Raw genomic sequence first — 15,514 nt, 5'->3', positions numbered from 1 at the left:
TCTCACACTGTATGACAACCAACCACGATCTCGCACCTAGAGTCACGCCGAGGGCCCGGAAACCGACGACCGGGTGACTCACAAGCCATTCCTCAGCCCATTCCCTACCTGCAGAAGTAACTGCGGGAAGATCCCGTCTCCGCCCTGAATGGTCAGGCAATCTCTACCCCGGCCCACCTCCTGCCCTAAGAGTCTGATGGAACCCACCCCCGCGGGCCCGGAAAGAAGCTACTGGGCCTCCGGAGGACACAAAGGGGCCGCCGGCCCAGTAATCGCAGGGGCCACTGGGAAATGTAGTCCGGACCAGAAAAAGCGGCGCTGCAGAGTCCGACTACACTGGCGCGTCTCCGCTGGGGGATTCGTAACACCGCCCCTCTGCCCTGGGTCCTCCCACGCTGACTTCTTCCTGGCCCTACAGTGGGAGCCCAGATCTCACTTCGGAGCCTGGGTCCGCCACGGGAACGGGGTAGAGTGTCAACTAGATGGCCTACGATTGAAGTGCGCAGACACAAGTGCTCCGTGCACCTCTCTTAGCAACCAGGCGCAGAACTTAGAGTCGCGGAGCAGCCGCAGGGGGTGCGGTTCGGAAGCGCGCGCCCACACAAACGGAGTGAGGGGCGAGCACCTACAGTTGTGCTGCGGTACCCGAAAAAGTGTGTGGGACAGGGAGGGCAGGGAGTAGAGTGCGCAGGTCCCGACTTCCTTAGAGCGTTTCAGCTTCGGAAATGGTTACCTCGAAGATCGGAGGGAAGGGGTCGGGGTATGAAGTGTCACCCTTGCATACCGTTCTTGTATTTGTGATTTGGTGATGATGGGTGTGAATGTGTCGTCCCTTCCTAAAATGGCTCTTCTACCGGGTGTCTTCCAAGTTCTCTTATTCTGTCCATTCAGATACAAATGTCACATCTCCAAAAATGCCTTCCCTGATCACACCACTCTGACCACTTTAATCTGACTCTATACTCCCTTAGAATGGTGTTTAAATTTGAACAAGTTCTGTAACCTGGCTAATTTTGTGAGTGGTGCCACGACCCTCTGATTCTGTCATTGTGTGTCCGTGTAAAACCCTAGGTGTTGGGGCGGGCATGCTGTTTTTCTGTGACCATGTGTGAGATTGTGTTGTGTGTGAGAATGTGCTATAATAGAAAAGGACTGCCTGGTGTAAAGTGGAGTAGAAGTGTGATATAATAGTGTGTGTGGACAGATCCTGAGGATTATACTAGTGGATGTGGATGGTGTGTGGAATTTTTCCTTGTGGTATCAAATTAGAAAGCACCTAGTGGGTGCCAGATGCTCTTGGAGGTGCTGGGATAGACATAAACAAAATAAACTTTTAAAAGTAGCAAATAGAGGGGCTCCTGGGTGGCTCAGTCAGTTGAGGATCTGACTTTGGCTCAGGTCATGATCTCATGGGTGTGGGTTCAAGCCCAGCATCAGGCTCTGTGCTGACAGCTTGCTCAGAGCCCAAAGCCTGCTTCAGATTCTGTGTCTCCTTCTCTCTCTGCCCCAACCCTGCTCATGCTCTGTCTCTGTCTCTAAAAAATAAATGTAAAAAAATATATATTAATACAAAAATAAAGATAAAAATAGCAAATAGAAAGTGAGTAGAAGGGTAACCTCAAGAGGCTTAATACATGTGTAATTTTGTTTTAATGTTTACTTATTTTGATAGAGAGGGCAGGGAGGGGCAGAGAGAGAGGGAGAGAGAGAGAGAATCCCAAGCAGACTCCATGCTACCAGTGCAGAACCATGAAACCATGAGCCCCTAACTGTGAAACCAAGAACCGTGAAACCATGACCTGAGCTGAAACCAAGAGTTGGATGCTTAACTGAGCTACCCATGGGTCCCTACATGTATAATTGAGTAACAAATAGAAATCTGGATCCAGGGACGCCTGGGTGGTTCAGTTGGTTAAGCATCCGACTTTGGCTCAGGTCGTGATCTCATGGTTTATGAGTTCAAGCCCCGCATCGGGCTCTCTGCTGCCAGCGTCGAGCCTGCCTCGGGTCCTCTGTCCCCCTCTCTTTCTGCCCTTCCCCCACTTGTACTCACTCGCTCTCAAAAATAAATAAACATTTAAAAACAAAAATCTGGGGGCACCTGGATGGCTCAGTTGGTTAAGCATCAGACTTTGGCTCAGGTCATGATCTTGCAGCTCAGGGGTTCGAGCCCCACCTTAGGCTCTGTGCTGATAGCTGGGAGTCTGGATCCTGCTTTGGATTCTGTCTGTCTCTCTCTGTGTCCCTCTCCCGCTCACACTCTGTCTCTCTCTCAAAAATAAATGCACATTTAAAAAATTTTTTTTTAAAATAAATAAAAATCTGGATCTACACAAGGAATGAAGAGCATCAGAGATAATAACTACTGGGTAAATATGTAAGACTTTTTTTTATATTATTTAAATCTTGTCCAAAGATAAATTATTGTTTAAACAAAAATATAAACAATGTAGTTTAGGATGTGAATGTAAATCATATGACAACAATTGCACAAAGACCAAGAGAAGTAAATGGAAATAAACTATTGGAAGTTTCCTCCGTTCTGTGTGAAGTAATATCACTTGAACAAACACTATAAGTGAAAGATGTATACTCTAAGTCCTATAGCAACTACTAAACTAATAAAACAAAAAGTTATAGCTAATAATCCAACAAGGGAGATAGAATGGAATCATAAATTATCATAAATCACTCAATCCAAAAGAACTCAGATAGAGAAAGGAACAAAAAACAGATGGGAAACAAATTGCAAGACGGAAGGTTTGTATCAATAATCAGATTAAATATAATTTATCTGAAAATCCAATTAAGAGGCAACAGAGTATCATAGGGGATAAAAAAGCAAGACTCAACCATATACTGCCTATGAGAAACTGAATTTAACTCCACCAATAGGTTAAAGGTACAAGGATGGAAAAACATACACCATGCTAATGCTGTGTAGAGAAAGCTGGAATGACCTTGGATTTGGCAATGGATTCTTAGATGCGACACCAAAAGCACAAGCAACCAAAGAAAAAAAGAGATACATCAGACTTCACCAAAATGAAAAACAGGGGTGCCTGGGTGGCTCAGTGAGTTAAACGTCCAACTCTTGATTTGGGCTCAGGTCATGATCTCACAGTTTGTGGGTTGGAGCCCCGTGTCTGGCTCTGTGCTGACAGCTCAGAGCCTGTGTCTCCCTCTCACTCTCTGCCCTTCTTCCACTTGCGCTCTTTGTCTCTCAAAAATGAATAAATATTAAAAAAAAATTTAAAGAAAAAAGTTTGGCAATTCTTCAAAAGCTTAGCATAGTTTACCATATGACCCAGCAATTCCACTCCCAAAGGCAGTGATAGCAAGAACTTGAACAGATACTTGTATTCTAATGTTCATTATAGCATTATTCAAAATAGCCACTAGGTGGAAACAACCCATGTCCATCAACAGATAAATTGACGAACAAAATGTAGTATATATATGCAATGGAATGTTATTCAGCCATAAAAAGGAATAAAGTTCTGATAATATGGTACTACATGGATGAATCTTGAAAAAATTATGCAAAGTGAACTGAACCTACACAAAGGACAAATATTGTATTCTGCTTATATGAAATATTTGGATTAGACAAATTCATAGAGAAAGAAAATAAGAGGTTACCAGGGGATGTGGGGAGGGAGGAATTGAGAGTTGATTGCCTAGTGTGTTTAGTGACTACAGAGCCTTCATTTAAGTTGATAACAATTTTGGGGGCGCCTGGGTGGCTTAGTCAGTTAAGTGGCTGGCTTCGGCTCAGGTCATGATCTCATGGTCCGTGAGTTGGAGCCCCACATCGGGCTCTGTGCTGATAGCTCAGAGCCTGCAGCCTGGAGCCTGGAGCCTGCTTCTGTTTCTGTGTCTCCCTCTCTCTGCCCCTCCCCCATTCACGCTCTGTCTCTCTCTCTGCCTTTCAAAAATGAATGTTAAAAAAAAAAAATAAGTTGATAACAATTTTGGAAATAGATAGTATTGCTGATTGTACAACACTGTGAATATACTTAATGCCACTGAATTGTACACATAAAAAAATTCTTAAAATGACAAATTTTGTGTTATACATTTTATGGTCATATAAAAATTTAATAATGTAACATACCACAAATGGAAGTGTATACTTTAAATGGGTGGATTGTATGACATGTGAGTTATATCTCAATAAAGCTATTAAAAAAAAGAAAACTGGAGTAGGTGTATTGATATCTACAAAGAAGATTTCAGAGCAAACAATAGGGATAAAGTTAATTTCATAATAATACAGTGGTCAGCTCATCAAGAGGAAATAACAATTGTAAATGTTTAATGCACCTAACAATAGTTTCAAAATACATGAAACAACAACTGATAAAACTAAGAAAGAGAAAATCCACAGTAGTAAGTCAGAGATTCCAATACCATTCTCAGTAAATAAGCTAAAACACAGAAGATTTGGAAAACACTGTCATTGAGCTAATTGATATTTACAGAGCAAAACCAAAAATAGCAAAAAAAATACTCATTTTTTTCAAGTGTACCTGGAGCATTTACAAAGGTAGAACATATACTGGACCAGAAAACAAGCCTCTTTCCACAATGAAACTGAATTAGAAATCAGTAACTGAAAAATATGTGGGTAATTCTCTAATATTTGGAAACATATACATTAAAATATTTTTAATGTTTATTTTTGAGAGCATGCAAGCAGGGGAGGGGGGGCAGAGAGAGGGGGGAAAGAAGAACCAAAGCAGGCTCTGTACTGACTGGCAGCAGACAGCCCCATGTGGGGCTCAAACTCAAGAGCCACAAGATCATGACCTGAGACAAAGTCAGAATTCAGACGCTTAACCAACTGAGCCACCAAGGCACCCCAGAAACATATACATTTCAAAATAACCCATGGGTTGAAGAAGAAATCAAAAAGGAAATTAGAAAGTATTTTGAACCAAAAGAAAATGAAAACTATATAAAAATCATGGAAGACCACTGAAGCAGTATTCAGGGAGAAATTTATAGAAACAAATACTATATTAGCAAAGAAGAAATCAAAGTCTCAAATCAATGACTTTTCCATTTTGACATACTAGAAAAAGAAGAGCAAATAAAACACAATGTAAGTAAAACAAAGGAAATGATGACGATCAGAGCAGAAATTAGTGAAATAGAAAACTGACAAATAAATCAATGGAACCAAAAAGTGGTTCTTTGAGATTAATAAATATGATAAAACTAGCCAGACTGATGAGGAAGTAAAGGGAAATAACATAAACTACCCATATCAGGAATGAGAGCAGGGACATCTCTACAGATTCTACAAATATTAAAAGGAAAACAAAGTATATCATACCAACCTTAATCCAGTAAACACAGAGCCTGCTTCAGGTCCCTGGTCCCCTTGTCTCTCTGCCCCTCCCCTGCTCTCTCTCTCTCTCTCTCTCAAGAAAATAAATAAATATTAAAAAAAAAAACCCTCCCTGCCAGTTTCCTTTCTTTCCTCTTGCAAACCATTTGCAGACTTTCTTGGGAAGCCTGTCCTGCTTTTCCTAGGAAGCTTCATTATGTGAGTAATAAAACTTTTCATACCCTCTTGGTGTGTGTATGGCATCAAGAGTCTCAACACCCCACCCAAATTTTGTGGGTGGTACCTGCATACTGGAAAATAAATGGGTGTCACAATTCACAACAGATAGGAAAAGGTACCAATGTCTTTTTTCACAGGTGACATAATCATTTAATGTAGAAAATCCAATGAAACCTCCAAAATTCTAGTAGAAACACTAAGCGACTTTAGCAAATTAATAGGCTCCAAGATCAAGGTACAAAAATCAATTGTGTTTTTATATGAAATACAAGGTACAATCAGAAATTGGCAAGGAACAATTGGAAAGTGAAATTTTTAAAAATTCCATTTAAAATAGTATCAAAAACTGAAATACTTAGGGGTAAGTCTGACAAAAGATTTCATTACTTTTATGTCAAAAACTACAAAATATTGCTGAGAGACATGAATGAAGATCTAAATAAATGGAGATATATACTATGTTCATGGGTCATGCAATTCACCATTTGAAAGATGGCACTTCTCCCCTGATTGATCTGTATTTTCAACACAATCTCAATCAAAATCCCAGATAGTTTTTTTTTTTCATTTGTGCTTTTGGTATACATTGACAAATTCCTTCTAAAATCCTTCCTACGTGTTTACCTAAAAGAAATGAAAATTTATGTTCACACAAAAAACTGTACATGAATGTGTACAGCAGCTTTAGTTATAACAGCCAAAAGTTGGAAACAACTCATGTTCTTCAGTGAGCGATTGACTAAACGTGTGGTATATCCACATGGAATACCACTCGGTAATAAAAATAAATTACTTACACATGTAAAAACATTTATGAATCTCCAGGGAATTATGCTGCATGAAAAAGCCAATGCCTAAATTACACATTATATCATTCCATTTATATAATATTCTTGAAAGGTAAAATTACAGAGATGGGAGAACAGATTAGGGTTGTGGGGCCTTAAACAGGGGGCTGTGGGCAGGAAGGAAGTGGGTGTGGCTACAAAAGAACACATGAACCATCTTTGTGATGATGTAAATATTCTAAGCCTTCACTGTATCAATGTAAATATCCAGGTTGTGACACTATATATAATTTTGGAAGATGTTACTTACCATTGGAGGAAACTGGATAAAGGGCACACAGGATCTCTGAATTATGCAAATCTAGAATTATCTCAAAATAAAAAATTAATATTAAAAGCTAGGCCAAAAAAGAAAATATATTCTAAGGTGGTAGACCAAAATCCAACTACATTAAATGCAATTCACTAAAGATGTCAAAATAAAGATTAAGATTGTCATTATTGATCTTAAAATAATGCTGTTTAATAACAGACATGCTTTAAAAATAAAACAGGTTAAAAACAAAAGGATAGAGATAAACCATGCACTAACCAAAAGAAGGATGGTGAAACTATAGTAATATTAAAATAGACCAAGAATTTTTTAAAAAGCCATTATTATAAAGAGTAAACTCCAACAGGACTGATCCAACAGGAAATTATTACAATTCAAACAACTCAAAATGTATACCATCCAATAAGAGAGCTTCAAAATATATAAGGCAAAGTTAACAGAAATAAAAGGAGATCTAGACAAATCTCCAAGTATAAAAAATCAGGAAGCTGGATGGACATAGAACACCCAATTCTGTTCTTTTATCATCTCTTAACAAAATGATAAGCAAAAATAATTCTTACAGCAGACAGGAAAAAATTTACTATTGGTAAAGACAAAATACAAACAAAACTCATTTGGAGGGCACGTTCCTTTTATGTAGTGTTTGGAGTTTCTTGTCCCTCCCCAGACCAATTCACACTATCTGAAACAGCGCCCGATATCATCTAGTGAAAGGAAGACATCCTAGAGGGACCATAGTCCTACGGGCTTTATATAGCTTCATGGTAAGCTTATGAGTCAGTAGCCTGATAATCTCCAACAACTACAAGTTCCCGATATTTAGCATGCTGTAGTCTGCAGCATTTTGTTCTCATTGCCAGCCTATCATAGCAGAAAAGCATTGGGCTAGTGTTTTCAGAGGCATTTTCTCCATTTTAGTGTCTTCTGCAAAATTACTGCAGAGTCTTCAACTTTCATTGTCAATGGTTTTTTATTTCTTCTCAAGTCAGAGCCTGACCCATATGAAATGCTGAAAAAAAAAGGAAAAATCTTTAGGGCAGTAGTGGAGCAACAGAATAAAAAAGCATGGGTGTTTCAGTTACATGGATTCACAAACGTTTAAAATTCCTCCCATTTAATATCTTGGTGACTGTGGTTTATAAACGGAACCTTGTAAGTTTCAATATTGTAACAGGCTCGAGTCCGAAAAGCAGAAACACACAAAGAATTGACAAAAGCACACAGTATCTGAAAAAACTGCAGGGTCAGAATCAAACGGTCACAAGAACATACAACGCCACCATTGTCATACAAATGGTCGCAAATTCTCACGATCCTCAGTCACTGGACCTGAGAGTCTCTGGACTCCATAGACGCCCTACCACCAGTTCCACGGCCCAAATCTGCCACACACGGTGACACAACACCACTCCCCTCTTCTGCCTGCCAGGAACTTGAGGGTCAAGCTGGTCCATCTCGTCCGGCCACGGGCCCCTGACTTTTCCCAGTCTTCACCCTGCTGAAGTCCGTGTGGGGCCCGGACAAGACGGAACTAAACCCACTCAGCGGAGCTTCCTTCACGTATTAGGCACCGTAACACCGGGAAACCGTCGACCCAGCCAACCGTAAGAAGGCAGGCGCTTTGCGCAGAAAATAGACTTGGCCGTGAAGGCCTCTGGGAAATGTAGTCCTCGGCCGAAAAGTTGCTAACCTTTTCAGATTCTTTTCAACACCAAGTTGCACTTCCACGCTCCTAGTGGAGTGCCGGGCTCAAGTGAAGCAACTGCAGCAAAACTGTTGAGCCTCCAGGGCAGATCTTGGCGCCCTTAAACGCAGCGGTACGCTAATTACCGCTACTCGCCAACAAGAAAGCCAGCCCGCCCCCACCCCCGTGAGCCGCGGGGGCCTCTGGGAACTGTTGTCCGGCGTCTAACGGACCGAGGCTCGTGCTGCCCTCAGTCACAGCCGACGCTGACCTTACAGGAGCCTCCGACTCAGCCCGCAGGGGTTGTGCCACTTGGGCGGCATTGAGCTGTGGGATTGGGCCTGTATCCGCGGGCTCCTTGGTGAGTCCTCGGGAGGCCTCGCGCTCTGAGCCCTGGACCCTTTGTGCTGGTTGGGAGTAGGGGCCTGCGGACCCCGTGCCTGCGTGCTGGAGGAGGATGCCGGCAGGGCTGTGCAGGTGCGGGTGGTTCCCTGCGGCCGTGGGAGTGGCGTGTGATGGAACTGTTTGCCAGACATTTGTGACTGAGTGTGGCCGTGAGAACGTGTGTGTAAGCGGATTTTGTGGGTGTGCTTTTCCTTTTACGTTTCAGTATGAATGTGGGTGCGAACGTGCGTGATTGTGGGATCGTGAGTGAATGGTAAACTCGGTGGATGAAAGGTAGAGCACGGTTGTGTGTGTAGGTTTGTGCGACTGTTTGTATCAGTGCCTCATTTCTTTGGTTATGGTAATTGGAAATGTGTTTTTATGTGAGATATCGATAGCCCCAACACTTGGTATTTATTTACGTTAAATTTTATTTTTGTGTATCAGCCTCGTTGTTTGTGTGCGTACCAGCTTCATGCTCCTTGCCCCCGACTCCCCGCCCCAAATCGCAAAATACAGAAAAGGTCATGGAAAACAACATTCATAATTCTGCCAGCCACCGTCGAAATTTACTTCTCATCTTTTCACTCCTCTGTGAATACATTCATGCATTGCTATATTATTATATATGTCCATAATAGCTAAGAAATTGGTATCACACTACACATACAGTTCTGTAACCTGCCTTTGTCATTTAACAATACACAATATCTTTCCATTTAAACATTTACAAATGTATGTCGTCATTTTAAAGTTTTTCATGCTCTACAGTTTAATACATTTACCCCTGTTGATGGGTAATTTGTTTTTTCCAATTTCTTGCCATTATGAACAATGTGTTTATCACAACTAGTTGTCATATGTTATAATGCACTTACTAATTTGGGGGAGGAGGTGGAGGGGTAGGCTTCTAGGAGGGGAACTGATAGGTCAAAATGTAGGTGGTTATTAAAGGCTCCTTAAAGCTATCCAATTATTCTCCCGTAAGGTTCCAATAATTTACAGTATTATTGGCATAGTATAAGATTGCTGTATTCATACACCCTTGATAACAATGGTTATCCACTATTAGTAATCTTTGCTAACCTCATAGATGTAAAATTTCATTAATTTGCAGTTTGGTTACATTTTAAAAATCTTTGTGAAATAGGTGTTTTCTAAAATATTTTTCTGAAGCAGTATTCTCTTTTCAAATTTATTTTCTAGATTCTTCAGGTACTAATTCATTTATCCATCAGCACTCCCTTTATTGAATGCTGTCTATGTGAAAGGAATAATTCTAGATGCTTGGGATATAGCACTGAACAAAAGAGAAACTCTCTCCTGTCATGGTACTCACATTGTCGTGGACCAGATAATAAGGTAAGTGAGTTAAGTATAACATACATTCATTAGTGAAAAATATTAGGAGAAAAAGTAAAACAGAAGGGTATATACAGTGAGAGAAGGGAATTCGAGTTTTAGATGGGGTGGCTAGGGAAGGCATCCTGAAAAGGTAATAAAGATATGATGGAAGTGGAGCACCGGGGTGTCTTAGTCAGGTAAGCATCCAACTCAGTTTTGGCTAAAGTCATGATCTCATGGTTCATGGTTTCGAGCCCCAAGTCAGGCTCCATGCTGGCATTGCAGAGCCTGCTTGGCATCCTCTCTTTCCCTCTCTCTGCCCTTCCCCTGCTCATGTGTGTGCTCTCTCTCTCTCTCTCAAAATAAATGTAAAAAACAAAAGATATGAAGGAAGTAAAGGAGCTATTTATGCATGTAATTGAGGGAAGGTTATTCCAGGCAGAGTGAACAACAGTTATAAAAGTCCTGAGGTGGGAACCTGCCTGTTAACAGCAGAGAGGCTGGTATGGCTGAAATAGAGCAAATGAGATGGAGACTAGTGGGAAATGAGAGAAAAAAGGTAAGTGGAGGGAAGAAGGGTAGATCAAGTTCATAACATGGGCCATATTATGATTTGGCTTTTACTGTGAATGAGGTGGGAAGCTGTTGGAGAGTTTTGATCATGGGAGTGACATTATCTTGCCTACAATGTAAGAGTATCACTTTGGCTGCTCTGATGAGGAACTATATGAAAAAGGATGGGGGTGGGGGGACAAGGGCAGAAGAGACCATTTAGGAAACCTTTACAATAATCTAGGGAAAAGATGTCCGTGACCTGGAACAGAGTAGTCAAAATGGTGAGAAGTAGTCATGTATTAGATATAATTTAAAGATAGAGCTGATGAGGTTTGCTGAAGGAACTGATGTGGAGTATAATTGTGACAAGAGGACACAGTATTTTTCAATCTGGCACACTTGAAGAACAGAGTTACCATTAACTGAGAAAGGAAAGAAAGTAGGAAAAGCTGACTTGGGGCAAAGGGAGATAGTGAGATTTCAGTTTGGAATATAGTATATGAAGCATGAGATGCCCATTGGACATTAAAGTAGAGATATTAAGTTGGCAGTGGGATATACACGTCTGAAGTTCAAAAGAAGAATCTGAGGGGTACCTGGGTGGCTCAGTGGTTAGGTTAGCACGGAGGCTGCTTGGGATTTCTCTCTGTCTCTCTCTGCCCCACTGCCACTCTCATGCATATCTGTGTGCTCACACGTGCACACTCTCTCTCAAAAAATAAATAAACATTTTTTTAAAAAAATTATGTGAGATCTAGGCTAGAGACATAAATTTGGGAATTATCAATATGTAGGTATTTAAAGTGAATAGGGGCGCCTGGGTGGCGCAGTCGGTTAAGCTTCCGACTTCAGCCAGGTCACGATCTCGCGGTCCGTGAGTTCGAGCCCCGCGTCGGGCTCTGGGCTGATGGCTCAGAGCCTGGAGCCTGTTTCTGATTCTGTGTCTCCCTCTCTCTCTGCCCCTCCCCTGTTCATGCTCTGTCTCTCTCTGTCCCAAAAATAAATAAACGTTGAAAAAAAAATTTTTTTTAAATAAAAAAAATAAAAAATAAAGTGAATAGACTGAATGAGATCACTTAAAGGGTAGGATAGATAGAAAAAGATAGAGGTAAAGGACTTATATCTGGGTCACTCCAACAAAGCCTGGGAAATGAGAAGGAACAAGCAAAAAGGACTGGAAGGGACTAGCTAGAATGGTTGGAGGGAAGCTAAGTGAGTTTGATACCCTGGAAACCAAAGGAAAAATGTGTGTTAACAAGAACTGTGTCAGTGCTGCTGATAGGCCAAGTGAAAAGAGGACTGAGAAAGGAATGTTGACTTTAGCAACATGAAAGTCATTGGTGACCCTGAAGAGGAGTTTCAGTGGAGTATGGGGCTAAAGAGAGAAATAGAGAAAAAAGTTTGGAGATTCCTGTTATAGATAATTCTTTAAGTTTTTCTTTAAATGGAAGAGCAGTGAAATAGAGGGGTAGATGGAGTTGGATTTAACCAGAGTGTTGGTTTCATGAACTAATTAGGAGTAATGTGAGGCAAGGGTGTCTAAGTTGGCAGGAATTAATTATATTGATTGACTGAATTTTAGGCCAGGTAAGTAGAAAAGTGAGGATAGGAAGGAGGTGAGGGACAGTGAAAAATTGGTGGAATGAACGAAGTTCCTGATGGGGTTGAAGGACTGTTGGGTTGAAATATTAGAGGAAGTAAGGTAGAGAGATGGGATATTTTTCCTTTACTTGTCAAATGTTTTCAAAATAGAACAATCCCTCTTTTTACCACTATATCAGTTTAAGAAAACATGGAAGATTACCAGCTATATTTCAGTAGAGGTTACAAAATGATATTTGGTATAAATGTTGTTTGAGTTCTGCATTCCTTCTTCATTTACTGGCTGGAATATTGTAAAGAAAAAAATTTCCCTCATCAACCCTTTGGTTACCTTGAAGAAAGTTTTTATAGGAAAAGCAGAATAAATTGATTCTTTCCCTTTATATGTTTTCAGGCTATTGAATTGGTTCCTTAGCATTTCCCAATGAGTTGTTATTTTTACTGTTATGTACTCATAGATTTTAGCATATTTGATGTAATTCAAACCATTGTGCTTATTTTCTCTGTTAAGCTCAAATTTTCCCATCTTTGGTTGTCTTTTCAAGATGTCTTTTAAGTTGTTTTTTTTTTTTTTAACACATCTCTGGAAGTCTTTGATAGTGTCCTACATTTCTGGTATGAAGGTTATTCCAAGATCATTTTGAATATTTCCTGCCTTAGGCATGGAATCAGGCATTTCTTTATGGTGCTCTGGTTCCTTTTATTAGGAAATGATATTTTGAGACCACCGTTACAGTGCTTACTGTTATTGGCAGGGTCATTGTTTCTAGACTTTTTTTTTCCTTTTTGGTGGACAGAGCTAGGAAATACACTCTTTTATTTTTTAATAGCTTGATAATATTTTATCCATTTAAAGTGTACAATTCAATGTTTGTTTTTGTTTTTTACTATATTCACAGGTATACCCATCATCATAATGTAATTTTAGAACATTCTTGCCCCTCCTAAAAGAAATACGTATTAGCAATCAGTCTCCTATTCCCCTTCTTCATCCCAGTGTAATCAACCATAATCAGCTTTCTGTCTCTATAAATTTGCCTTTTCCAGACATTTGGTATAAATGAAATCATACAACATATCATCTTTTGTGACTGGCTTCTTTCAGTTGGCATGTTTTCAGTGTTCATTAATGTTGTAGCAGGAAGTATATTCTTAATAGAATGGACTTCATGAGTTCATATTGCTATTTCCAATTTTAAAAATTCAGAATTACCCACTTTTTACTTTGGTTTTATTAATGTATCTTCTGTTTGCTCATTTATTCATCCATGTTTGTATTTCTGTGGTGTTAGTTATTTCTCTTCTCTCATTTGTGATTTTATTTATTTGGGTCCTGTCTCTTTTTTTCTTGATAAGTCTGGCTGGAGGTTTATAATTTTACAGTTTTTTTCAAACAACCAGCTCCTGGTTTCATTGATCTGTTCTATTGTCTGGTTTTTATTTTTGTTTTTAACTTTAGTTAACATACAGTGCAATATTGGTTTCAGGAGTAAAGTTTCTATATCATTTATTTATGCTGTAATTTTATTATTTCCTTCTTTCTGCTGGCTTTAGGCTTCATTTGTTTTCCTAGCTCCTTTAGGTGATTGGGTTGTTTATTTTAGAGTTTTCTAGCTTCTTAAGATAGGCTTGTATAGCTATACATTTTCCTCTTAGGACTGCTTTTGTTGTATTCCATAGGTTTTGAACTGCCATGTTTTCATTTTCATTTGTTTCCTTGTATTTTTTTCTTTATTTCTTCTTTGATTTCCCATGTTGACCCGTTCATTGTTTAGTAGCATGTTGTTTAACCTCCCTGCATTTGTGGTTTTTCTTGTGACCCATTTCTGGTTTCATAGCATTGTGGTCAGATAAGGTAAAGAAGTCTTGTTTATATTATATTTGTGCCTCTATTACCTTGTTTCTCTCTACTCCTATTAGTAACTTTAAAAATTTTTTTAGTTTTTTTGGGTTCTATTCCATTTTTTAATATGAGTAAATATGCTTGATATGTGTATATTCATATCATCCCTCTTAGATAAATTTTAGGGTTTTTTTTAATCTCACTTTTCTCAGATCATCTTAAATAAATTTGAAGATTGACTTGACAAGTTGAATGAAAAGTGTTTTTTGAAAGGTTACTGGAATTATGTTAATTTTATAGATAATATTGGGAAAGGTATCATCATTACCATGCTCACTTCTATTTTAAAGCATGATATTTAAGACCGCTTTTAATGAACATCAGTAAATCGAATAAATGGCTCTTACACAGCTTTTGTTTGCATTATTCTTAGTGCCTTAGTGTTTTTCTTGCTTTTGTGATTGTGACTAGGTTAGTTACAATACCACAGAGATCTCCTACTGTGTTTAATTCACCTCTCTCCTGATTAAGCATTTACTTGTTTGTATCCTTTGACTGTCTTCCAGAGTGATCCTGACAGGTTTTGCTAGTTTTTTCAGTTTCTGAACAGACATGGACCCCTAGAGTTTCCTACTCTTATATTTTTGCTGATGTCACTCCTATTCCTTTACTTTTAACCTATCTGATGTTTATATTTAACATGTGTTTCTTGTAGGCACATATAGTTGGGTCTTGGTGTTTTTACCCACTGGTAACAACCTGTTTTTCCATTTTTGTATTTTGACCATTTATACTTAATATTATTTATTTATATATTTATTTGTTTATTTATTTTTAATTTTTTTTAACGTTTTTATTTGTTGTGAGACACAGAGCATTAGCAGGGGAGGGTAGAGAGAGGGGGAGGCATAGAATCTGAAGTAGGCTCCAGGCTCTGAGCTGTCAGCACAGAGCCCAACACAGGGCTCAAACTCACAAACTGTGAGATCATGACCTGAGCCGAAGTCGGTCGCTTAACCAGCTGAGCCACCCAGGCACCCCCATATGATTATTTATATAGTTGAATTAATATCAGTCATCTTTGAACTCTTTTCTACTTGTTCCATTTGCTCTGTTTCTTTTTTTCCCTTCTGGACTTCTGTCTTTCACTGAGCATGTTTCCATTTTGTCCACTCTTTTACTGTATCATTTATCCTTGTAAAAAGAAAATTGGTATACTCTAGAGTTTATATATATTTTTATCATTCTTTTTTCTTTAATTTTTTAATGTTCATTTACTTTTGAGAGAGAGACAGAGCACAAGCAAGGGAGGGGCAGAGAGAGAGAGACAGACAGACAGACACAGAATCTGAAGCAGGCTCTAGGCTCCAACCTGTCAGCATGGAGTCCGACGCAGGGCTCG

General features: G+C 39.5%; 1 protein-coding gene across 5 annotated transcripts in view; it reads right to left on the bottom strand.

Annotated features, from left to right (window-relative positions):
- The window catches only part of ZNF570 (zinc finger protein 570), a 38,027-nt gene extending 29,459 nt beyond the window's left edge, over positions 1–8,568 (bottom strand). The window contains exons 1-2 of one of the 5 annotated variants that reach the window (XM_040445712.1): positions 8,391–8,568; positions 6,674–6,734 (exon numbers count right to left, since the gene is read on the bottom strand). In XM_040445712.1, coding sequence (XP_040301646.1) covers positions 6,674–6,676 — 3 coding nt within the window. In that variant the 5' untranslated portion in view covers positions 6,677–6,734; positions 8,391–8,568. Of the gene's footprint in view, positions 1–36; positions 240–6,673; positions 6,903–8,390 lie in introns of those variants that run through there. The other 4 variants (XM_040445715.1, XM_040445711.1, XM_040445713.1 and 1 more) reach the window with 4 other exon arrangements.
- Between the last annotated feature and the right edge of the window lie 6,946 nt (positions 8,569–15,514).

Source organism: Herpailurus yagouaroundi, unplaced genomic scaffold, assembly GCF_014898765.1.
Source record: "Herpailurus yagouaroundi ecotype Mexico unplaced genomic scaffold, PumYag 194, whole genome shotgun sequence".
Taxonomy (NCBI): Eukaryota; Metazoa; Chordata; class Mammalia; order Carnivora; family Felidae; genus Herpailurus; species Herpailurus yagouaroundi.
Note: the sequence above shows the minus strand (reverse complement) of the source record. Positions and strands in the feature narration are given on the sequence as shown.